Source organism: Cupressus sempervirens, chromosome 8 (genome assembly GCF_028749045.1).
Source record: "Cupressus sempervirens isolate cs-2001-9-10 chromosome 8, ASM2874904v1, whole genome shotgun sequence".
In the NCBI taxonomy this organism is placed as follows: domain Eukaryota; kingdom Viridiplantae; phylum Streptophyta; class Pinopsida; order Cupressales; family Cupressaceae; genus Cupressus; species Cupressus sempervirens.
In genome coordinates, this window is record NC_143125.1 from 168,834,758 (window position 1) to 168,846,806 (window position 12,049).

The following is a 12,049-nucleotide window of genomic DNA, read 5'->3' on the forward strand; positions in this document are numbered from 1 at the left end:
ATTTCAGCATATGTATTGCTTTTAATGTCAAACCAGCTCAAAAACACGAAACAAATGAAAAACAATAAAAACCGAATTCAAGTATGCACAGTTCAGCAGTTAGGGCCTTGAAGGGTTCTTACAGTTGCCAACAGCATGCACACCATCTCACTTTTTTTGAACATGGAAATTATGATGGACATCAAATAGGAAATAATTATTGTATTTTCAGGTACATTTTAAATTAAATTTCAGAATATTGAATTCCACAAATGATCAAGCGTTGGACAGTATCGCTTGAAAATGCATTAATTATAATAGAGAGGCACTAGTGTAAACACATTCTAAGATATGGGAAGTGCCTAAACACTAACCAGAAAACAAACAAAATCATCCTACAACTTCATCCTAAAGTAGTCTCCCCAGAGAAAGTACTCAATGCAACGTGAAATTGGTGAAGTTGTAAAAGCACAGTTCAAAAGAACTTTGCAGACACTTGACATCCTAAAATTTTGACTTTGTATCTAAACTTGACAATATGAAAAATAAATACAGTGAATGAACATAAATAATGTGTGAGACACATAAGGACAGAATTGCAAGAGCACATAAGTTTGTTTTGATCATTGTACCACTACCTAGAATTGGGATTGAGTCAGCAGAACAAAAGTAGAAATAGATTACAATTATTAGAGATATAATTGGCAACTAAAAACAGCTGAAAATTCATTGGAGGGGGGCAAACATTATTAAATTTTAGTTATATTTTTGAGAAAAATGTTTAAAAATTGTATATTTTTGGTTTCATGACCAAAACAACCCTTCCATTGCACCGAAATACGCAAATTTGAATGCACTTATCACAAAACCAAAAATCTTAGATGAATGATTGCGTTTTGTCTATCACTTCCATAGAACTTTCAGACCTTCATTCTAATGAATGTTTTTAGAGAGAAACGAAAAATGTATTTGATGCCCTAAATCTAGTATTCAATGGTTAAAATTAAGGGTCACGTATCTCCTTGAAGATCTACAAATCCTTTTTCCTGGACCCCAGTAGCATTAATTCTTGGTGTTTTCTTACCTCTTTTAGTTGTCTGGTGATCATTTTGAAATGATGACTAGTTGTCTTGAATTATTTGTTCCATAACCGATATTTATTATAAAAGTTTGTAGTATAGAGAGTCTTTGTTGAGTTACATCATATGTAACAAGATTTAAACTTCTTAGGAGTAATGATTAGGTCAATAATCAAGGATACTTGAATAATATATAATCGTACAGGGAAATCATACTATGACTTGAAGCAAACCCTCAATTTTGTTATATTATAGATTTGATATAGATGTCACATATCATTTTTAGGAGACACCAATAAAAGTTTTAGAATCCTTAATGTCAGCTATGGATTTGCATTTGATTTTGCTGTATTAGCATATAGGTAAGTCATCCTACAGATTGAAGCTAACTGTCAGTTTTTGTTGTGTTATATTTCTGATATGTATTTCACATTTCATATTGGGAGACAATCATATAAGGTTTAGATTCGTTAATCTGGGATTGGCAATCGTTTCTGTTGTCTAAAATGTCTGGTTAGTGTAAGTCAATTTCTATATGCAAGCTCACTTGGTCATCTTTATTGATCTTGTTGATGTCTAGTTATTTTTGCCACTTTGCAGATAAACAGAAAGCAATAGCTGGTATAGTTCCAGCAATAGAGAAAGCTCGTTTATACCGTGGTAAGGGTGGAGAAATCATGCGTGCATCTGTTTCTAGACTTATTGAATGTATCTCGGTTGCACGGATTTCATTATCATCAAAAACCCAAAAACTTTTACTTGATACTTTGAATGAGAACTTGAGGCATCCTAATGCGCAAATTCAGGTATTGATAGTAGCTTGTTATTTTCATTGAAATTTAAAAGCCAGTGGTAATTAGATGACTATGGATGTGATGGTAGTGCCACTAAGTACTTTCTTCTTTTTATCAGGAGCCTTTAATGAGTTATCGACTTTGATGTTTGGGCCTGAACGAATGGTTTTTGTTGGATCAGTATGTGAAATGTTTTGTAATTAGCGTAATGATATCTGTTGCTTCATTGAATTTGATTTATCCTTTCATATCTTAGGTTTGTGCTGTAAAAGCTCTAAAGCAGTTCCTTCACATCTACCTGATTTCGGCAGATGCTGTACTCATCAAAGATATAACATCCCAATATTTGTTACTTTTGAGAAATGATCCTAATGTGGCAGCAAAGCGGGGATCTGCATTAGCATTGAGTGCCTTGACAAATGAGTTTTTATTTCCAGATTGGGCAAATATTTTGAAGACACTGTGTGCTGCTTGTCTTGTGCCGGTAAGAATAAGCATTGTGCTAAACCCTTTGCTATTGCTCAAGCATTGTCTTTATGCTGGAAGTAACCTTAGTTCAAATTTTTGCTAATTCTGTGTGCTTCTAGGACAATCCTGATGATCGAGATGCTGAAACACGTGTTAATGCTGTTCGTGGTCTTGCAACAGTCTGTGAAACATTGACTTGCCCAGACAAAGTCTCAGGAATTTCTGATGCAATCAGTCAGGAGTCTCTATTAAGTGTCATTAAGAATGATGTAGTAGAGTGTTTATTTAAAGCTCTCAATGACTATTCTGTTGACAACAGAGGCGACGTGGGTTCTTGGGTGCGGGAGGCGGCCATGGAAGCGCTTGAAAGATGCACTTATGTCCTTTGTCGAAGGTTAACCATCAGTGATGGCAATGAAATCAAGGCAATGCAAACATGTACTGTGGATGAGGGCTCTATATCTGTCGAACATGAACAAACTACTTTCTTCGATTCAAATCTTGCAGGACGATTAATGGGTGGTATCATGAAACAGGCAGTAGAAAAAATTGATAAAGTTAGAGACATTGCTGGAAGAACTCTTCAACGCATCCTATACAATAAGCATATTTTTGTTCCATCCATACCACACAGACATGAACTGGAAGCTATTGTGCCTCGCAACATGTCCTTTAACTGGGCTGTATGTTAGCTCTGATCCTATTTTCTGATTTAGCCTGTGTTATTTGGTGATTATATTTTTAATTTCACTTTTTATGTTGTATAATCATTTCTTTTGTCAAAAGCCTTGATTTGTTTTGCATTTGTTGTGAATAGTTGGCATAAATAGGTTAGAAAACTGGCATCTAGGAGAAAGACACTGGATCTTTCTCTCATGGATAGATGAGAAAAATGGCACATATAAAAGAAAGACTGTAAAGTTACTTAGATTATCCCCTTGAGTAAAACAGGGTTGTGTATTACTTGATTAGATAAGGTAGACATAATTAATAAGTGATTGGTTGATGCTTAAACATTGGAGATATGGGTCCATTGAAGTCATACGAATTCATAATATTGGAGATCTACTGTGACTTTCATTAAAGAACAAAGACATACCCTTGAATTCAGAGAGAAAGGTCATATTCTACTTAAAAAGCACATGATTGCCATTAAGGGGGTTTGTAGTTTACTTTAACAACACATGATTCTGTATCATCACAAATGGTCACGGTCAACCTCAATAATGCGTGATTGTATGTTACGTAACTATTTCAGGTCACAATTGATAGTCTGCTAATTCTTCCTTGTATATCTTGTTGCGAAACTCTATGAAGTAATGCACAAGATGTTAATGTTACATGATAGCACTTTTAATAAGCTGGGGAAAGCATGGAAATACAAAAGCCATGCGACCCTTGCTTCAGAATAACAAATAACAATAGGGACTATGTTTAAACAAACCATATAATTTAAGCCCAGACAAACAGTTCTTTGTTGTACTGTATAGCCTAAGATGGACTGATTTATTTAATAGCCCCCCTTAATGACTGAACTGATAGAATTCAGAGTTTATCTTTAAACTTGGCAAATTCGTCTCTGCAAAAGGGTTTAGCCAGTACACCAGTAATCTCCTACGCAAGAAGGTAATAAAGAAAAATGTATCCATCATCGACAAATTAGCATAACTAATAGTGATGAACTTCTATATGCTTCGTTTTGACATGAGCAGTTGGATTCTTCATTAACTTGGGTACACCTTGATTACCTCAAAAACCAAGCTTTGTGCTGTTTGGTCAAGTTGCAGATCAGAAAATATCTTCCCAACCATGCCCCCTCACAACCTGTACCAATGCCTGCCTTATTTTGCTTCCTCTTAAAATATAGTAGCTCATGTTGCAGCTTGCATTGCCAAGAAAAAGACTCTAGATCTAAGGGTTAAAGGTTAAAAACATAACTTACATTGCAGCTCACATTGCCAATAAGATGGTGGAGCTTGCATCACTTGTTCCAACATCATGAAAAATTCTGCATTGGTGTATAAAATAGGTTTTGGGTGATGATGCAAACATGATATTTGTAATGCCCCGCCAAGGGATCCAAAGAATTAACCTAGAATTTCACTAAGTTTGGTAGCAATTTTTTCTTTTTAAAACATGAAAGTAAATACCACTTATAACTTATACACAATAACGGAAGCAATAACAATAACCATTTAAAAGTAAACATAACATACATAATAGGTTACATTCTTCATGGATCCTTTTACGTTGAATTACATCTAAATCAACTAACATTATTGAATCCATCTAATACCACAACCACATGAAATCATAATGATAAGTCCAATGTTCATACATTACATTGAGCATTCCATCACATAACCATGGTTGGGTTTATAAAGATCGAAAATAAGACATCATCATGACATCACAATCATAACCCTTGAGCCTCTGGTATACGTCCTATAACTGGTCAACATTAGTCAACCCAAAACCCAAAACAAATAGCATAGAGAAAACACAATGCAAGCACATGTTTTGGTTTATTAAAATCACATAGTTGAATTAAGAGTAGAGGTATCAGTTTTTGTTTCCAATCTTAGATATTGAATGGAAGAATGTTTTGCACGTTTTTTCTAACCCATGTATATGTTTGGTAAATAAAGGTTTCCCTTTATAATTCTAAAAATCGATCTTCCAATTATTAAAATAATGTTATATTGAAAACGTTCATCAAAATTCCAATTAAATTCCATAAACATTTCTTTTCATAATTCAATTCAATTAATTAAATCTATATAGTTAAACTGTAATATTACCAAGTAATTCACTATTATAAAAGATGAACCTTTAATACAAATCATTTATCAATTCTAATAATTTAAATTTACTAACAACATACACACATACTTACATATATATACATATATATATATATATATATTTATATATAAATATATATATACATATATATATATATATATATATATATATTTATATATAAATATATATATACATACATATATAATATATATATTTAATTATTAATATGCAATGATAAATATTAAAAACGTTTTAAGAAAATCGAAATGGAGAAATCCGATTTCGTAACCACCGAAATGCATACACATATATATTAACATCGCTGTCGGCACGCGATACCTTGCGGTCGTAGGGCCTGCGGCAATAGCGGGTACTGTGTACCCTCTGTCGTCACAGTATAAAATAAATTTTATAATAACGTTTGTAATCACTGCGATTCGAATTTTTAAAAAGGGTAAATTTTCGCAGCGATTTTAACATGCGGATTATTATAATATATATATGTATGTATATATATATATATGTATATTTATATCAAAATGTATATATGTATATATATATATATATAAATATATGCAAAGATTTATTAAGCATAACATATATATATATATATATATACATATATATATATACACATATACACACATATATATATATACACACACACACACACACACACACACACACACACACACACACATATATATATGCAGATCTGAAACATGTCTATATCTACACAATTTTAAAGGCTTTCAATTTTAAGAAATTTCATAAAATATTTGTTCTCCAAATTTACCCAATAAATTTTCTAATGGATTTGGCTATAATTTAAACCCTAGCCCCGTAATCTCTTCAGATCTACGCATATAAGATTTTCCCAAATAAAATTTTACTACCCATATTAAGAATGCATACAACCAAAATAGGAAAAAACCCTCAGAAAGCATATGGAAGACATGAAGAAGACAGGAAGTGCAAGATGCGGAAATAACATAAGCAAAATCACAAGTGTCCACCCGGATTCTGATGCTAATTCGCTTCTCTTCAGTAAACCGTAGAGCAAGCTCCTCCCTTCTCCAACGTTCCAGAGTCCTCCAACACGCTCCAAAAAAGCTCTCCAAACGCTCTCCCTAAGCCTCTAGGAGTGCCTGAATATAAAAAACTCTCTGGAAGCACCTAGAATATTTCTAGAAACAACTAGAAGGTGTTGACAACTAAGCATGAGTCTATTCCAACTTTCTAGATGAGTCATAAGGTGGTAGACACCATGTGCTTAATTTGTGCGTTAACCTCCATGTTGTTGACATATGAGAAATAAAAAGGTGCGTTAACTCCTAGGCAAGCTTATAACTTTAATTTTTAATTTTTTATAACTTTCATTTTAATTTTTATAACTTTTATTATTATTATTTATTTATTACATTATTATTATTTTATAATTATTAATAATTTTAATTTCTAATTTCTTTTATTTAATTCTTTTTCTCAATTAATTCTCATTTAATTAATTATAGTCAAAATATCAAAGATCATGATATTATATTAATTTTCTCCAAATAATTAATTTATTAATTAAATCTATTTTGGTATTTACTTTCATGTTTTAAAAAAAAAAAAATTGCTACCAAATTTAGTGAAATTCTAGGTTAATTCTTTGGATCCCTTGGCGGGGCATTACAATATTTGCTTGTTTTGATGACACCACCATCCAAGGGGCCTATTTGTGCTATATTCTCCTCAGCCATGGTACTTGCTAGTGATCATTGTTTGGACATGCATTGAATCGATTTGTTGAAGAGGCTTTGGTAATTTAAAAGATGCTCCTATCTGCATAAGTAAAGCGCTATTCGGTGTCGTTGCTAACGTTTTTCCTTCTTGCCCCAATACGGTGGGTTTTCTATAAGAATTGGCATATGTCGAGCATGGATATGGGAGTTTTGTCTCAAGGCATGGACGCTCACCAAAGCATGGTGCCTAGGATTTGCAAAGTCATGATTTGTTGAAAAGACTTAGGATGCTCAATGAAGCGAAGAATAATAAAATTCTTCCTTTATCCAAATTGTGACATAGACATAGCAATATCTACATCACAATGTGATCTTGAACTCATCTAGATCTTACAGTAGAACTCTACTGTTTAGCACACTATATAAGAGATCGTCATCCCTCATAATGTCGTTCATACAAGTTTTCATTATCTCAGAGATTGTCACCTCTAAAATAATGAATACAAATGGTTGAGCCCATAACAATGAATAGCCTGACAATAAAATTTTTTAAATAATAATTTAAAGAATACAAATAAATTACTATTCAACCATACCAAGTCTTTTCCTGGAGTGATTTATCTTCACTCGAGAAAGAGGTTTGGTGAGAATATCTACTGTCTAATCTGTAGTGCAAATGTATTCTAATTTTACAATATTCCTGTCTACCATATCTCTTACATAATGGTAAGGAATTTCGATATGCTTGGACCTGTCATGGAAAACTGGGTTCAGAGAAAGCTTGATGGAACTTTGATTATCACAATGAATAATCATAGGATTCATGGCTTGACCAAATAATCCCACAAGTAACTTTCTAAGCCAAACTGCTTTCCGAGAGGTCATCGTTGCTGCAATGTATTCGGCTTCTGTGGAACTTTGTGCTACTGAAGACTACTATTTGCATATGCATGATATCATTTCTGATCCTAAATTGAAACATCCTAAAGTACTTTTTCTATCCTTAATACTTCCACCCCAATCCGAGTCTGTGAATCCATGTAAATCTAAGTCAACTTTTTCATATTTGAGCCCAAGGTTAAGAGTGCCTAGTAAGTATCTCATAATGTGTTTGACTGCAACTAGGTGAATCTCCTTTGGCTCACACATAAATTGACTTAAGGCATTAACAACATAGCAAATATGAGGTCTTGTATTTACCAAGCACGCAAGGGACCTAATCATCTCTTTGAAGAGAGTAGAATCTATGGAAAGTGATTCTCCTACTGCTTCTTTAAGTTTATGTAGATTAGTCTCCATGGGAGAAGACATAGGCTTGTAGTTCCACATTCCAAATTTGTTCAAGATATCTAATGTATATTTCCCTTGATTATGTATAATGCTGTCAGAATTCTGCTGTACTTCTAGTCCTAGGAAGTAATGAAGGAGTCCCAAATCTTTCATCTCGAATTCTCTGATTAGATTTTTCTTGCATTGATCTATGAGATGACTATCACCTGTTATTAGTAAATCATCAACATACAATATCAAAATTACCATATCATCTTTATCCCTTTTATAATATAGATTCGGATCAGCTTCATTTTTGGAGAATCCTAAGCTGGTGAGATATTTATCAATTTTTTCATACCAAGCCCTTGGAGCCTGTTTAAGTCCATAGAGAGCTTTCGTGAGCCTACAAATAAAAACTTTAGGATCATGAGTTTCAAATCCTTCAGGATGCTCCAAATATACCTCTTTTGTAATGTTCCTGTTCAGAAATGCTGTTTTTACATCCATCTGATGTACTTTCCATCTCTTTGATGCTGCAATAGCTAGGACTACTCTTACAAAAGTGTATCTGGCAACAGGAGCAAAGGTTTCTTCATAATCAATCCCTTTTTTTTGAGAGAACCCCCTGTCTACAAATTTGGCTTTATATTTTTCAATGCTACCATCAGTAGCATGCTTTATTTTAAATATCCACTTGGAAGAAACAAAAATTTTTCTTTCAGGTCTTGGAACAATTTCCCAAACATCATTCTTCATAATGGATTGGTATTTTTCCGTCATAGCACCCTTCCAAGCTATATGTTTAGTAGCATCTGAAACATTGGTTGGTTTTGATTTAGACAAATCATTCATGTTTGCTGCATGACTAGAATATCTTTTGGGTCTTTTGCTTTCTCTGACTGTTCCGGATGGTGTAATGAACTCTTGTGTTTCCTCTATTGTCTTAATGGCCCAAAGTGGTCTTTTCTTAGAATTTTGAGTTTTTTCAAGATTGAGATCTTGAATTTCATCTTCAATTAATTCAATGTTCTCCTTGCGAGACTAAGATTCAATATTTCCCTGAGAACTAGGTAAGGGAGAGGGTTCTTCAGAACTTGGGGTTTTTTTTGAATGCTAAATTTTCTTCAAAAATTACATCCGTACTAAGTTCAATATTTTTCTGACCAGCTATGAAAATCCTATATGCTTTAGATGTTTCACTATACCCTTCAAAAATACCTTTCCTCCTGGAAGGGTTCTAACTTAGTTCTCTTTTCTTTTGGAACATGTATATATTCTGGGCACCTAGAAATCCTAAGATGACTTATATTGGGTTTAACCTTACTAAAGACTTCTTTAGGAGTTTTATCTCTAAGGTAGGAGTGAGGACTTATATTTTGAATATAGACTGCAGTACAAAAGGCTTCTGCCCAAAGATAATACTCTAGATTTTGATCAAATATCATAGCTCTTGCAGCTTTTATAATGGTTCTATTCTTCCTTTCTGCTACCCTGTTTTGTTGTGGGTTATAAGGAACGATATACTCCCTCTTAATTTCTGTTTCTTTACAAAACTCTTTAAACAAATTTGAGATATATTCCCCACCATTATCAGTCCTAAGGATTTGTAATGGCCCTTGCCAATAGGCCACTAATAACCACTAATACTGAACTGTGAAATTTTGTCAAACACTTGGCATGCAAACTAAATACACTGCTGAAAATAAAATGCTGAATAAAGGAAATTGTTGTGCAACAAATCTACTCAAATAACTGATGTCAAATAGCGTCAATTCATTCATTCAATGATAACCAAATGCTTTTACATATGATATGTGATTTTCAACTCAAAGTATTACAACATGGCACATTACAAACAAACTTTGATTGGCTGAATGCAACTGAGAATTTCTTGCAACTACAAACTGAAATGAAAGAACTTGGATTGAGCAAATGTTGGAAACCAAATGCCGAAGACGAAATGATGAAAATTCAACTCCAACCTGCCCTCAAACTTGCTGGTTGTACGGCTTGCAAGTATAACTGTACATGTACGACGCTTGGCAAAAATAAATGCTGGGCTGAAAGGTGCCGAAAATTCTATGGAAATAATCACCAGGCTTCAAGGAAAATTCTCTCAGGAAATAAAAATAAAAATCCCAACCAACAGTGAGATATGAGCAAAAATGTATGTCCAGGCTGAAAATCGAACCCTATTGGAAATGTCCAAATAAGCCCAACTTGAAGTAGTTGATACCACTTCCAAAGTGCAACCCTTCAAAGGATATTTCACCTCCTCAGTTATGCAAATCCTTAGGAGACTCCGTTCCTAATGATCAAATGACAATCTAAAGACCAAGATGGCGCCACACATGCTCAAAGAGAAAAGTAGTGTAAACTCAAGTCATAGGATGTCCAAATGAGAGGCCAAGCACCCTATTTATTCACCTTTCTAAGAAGCTACTAAGATCTTCTAGAAGTATCCATAAAATATTCTTATGAAATTCCTTTGTAATGCACTTTTGTATAAAAAGTAACTTTATAAAATAAAAAGTGCAACTCAACTCAAAATTATAATATTTTGGCTCCGCATAACACATAAAATAAAAATATGATAAACCCCATCTCTCCAAGAGCAAAATAGACCATCCAATTCCCAAATAATCATTATAATGACTCTCACCAAAATGATCTGCCTACGAGAGTCCATGATAGGCAAATTCATTGAAAATGACATGTCACTAAAAAAGGGACATAATAGAATTCTAATTTTGTTCTGATAAGTTTTCAATTAAGGTTTTAAATTTTTTAAATCTCTTCAGGATTTCTTTTGATTGTTTGCATTTTAAGAAGTAAATCCTGAAAGGGCCATAGTATCTAGGCTTAAGCTTCTCTTTTAACTTCTTTTCCTTGAGAGTAGAATGTCGGTAAGGCTGCAGCATGAGGTAAACCATGTCACCAACCTCAAAACTCCTCTCTGCCCTTTTCTGGTCTGCATACTGCTTATGCTGATTCTGTGCTCTGGCAATATTATCTCTAAGAGCATCAACAATGTCCTTGCTCTCCTGAAGCAAATCCCCAACACAAGGAACTCTAACATCACTCATAAGCAAATCAACAAAGCTCGGTGCATTATAGCCAAATAGTGCTCTAAAAGGAGTCATCTGAATAGATATGTGATAGGTAGTATTATAACAATACTCACATAAATAAATCCATCAAACCCATGCTTTTTGCTGGCCAACCATGTAGTTCCTCAAAATCCCTCCACCCACTTATTTACTATCTCTGTCTGCCCATCAGTCTGCGGGTGGTAACTGGTGCTAGGTGTGAGCTTAGTGCCACATAAATGGAACACCTCCTACCAAAAATGACTCAAGAACCTGCTATCCTTGTCACGCACTATGCTCCGGGGTATCCCATGTAGTCTGAAAATCTCCTTGAAAAAGACTTCAGCCACCTGTACTGCCGTGTAAGTAGTAGTGATGGGAAAGAAGTGTGCATACTTTGTCAACCTGTCTACCACCACATAGATGCAATCTCGCCCTTGGGCCTTAAGCAAGCCCGTAATGAAATCCATGGATATACACTCCCACTTCCTGTCAGGAATGGGAAGTGGGTGTAGGAGCCCTACTGGAAAGGTGTGCTTTTGTTTGTTCTGTTGACAAACAAGATACTCTCTAACATACTGCAACACATCTGCCTTGAGCCCCTTACCTGCTTGTACATTTTGAAGTATCTAGGATGTTCAGCTATAGGTGAATCATGAAGTGCTCTCATAACAATACGCTTCTCCTTCAATCCTGGGACTAAGAATATCCTATTCTTGTAGATAATCAGACCATCCACAAGTGTATACCTGGTATCGACAATTGTCCCATCAACAATCTCGGATGCGCATGAATCTCTAGCATACTTAGCAATGATCAAGTGCCTCCAATCCTTT

General features: G+C 34.3%; 1 protein-coding gene across 2 annotated transcripts in view; it reads left to right on the forward strand.

The window, feature by feature from the left end:
• Nucleotides 1-12,049, forward strand: part of TTN1 (ARM repeat superfamily protein) — a 233,105-nt gene that overhangs the window by 106,063 nt on the left and 114,993 nt on the right. For both annotated transcript variants that reach the window (XM_089797137.1, XM_089797138.1), the window contains exons 11-13: nt 1,659-1,864; nt 2,109-2,336; nt 2,440-3,003. In XM_089797137.1, coding sequence (XP_089653263.1) covers nt 1,659-1,864; nt 2,109-2,336; nt 2,440-3,003 — 998 coding nt within the window. The remainder of the gene's footprint in view (nt 1-1,658; nt 1,865-2,108; nt 2,337-2,439; nt 3,004-12,049) is intronic.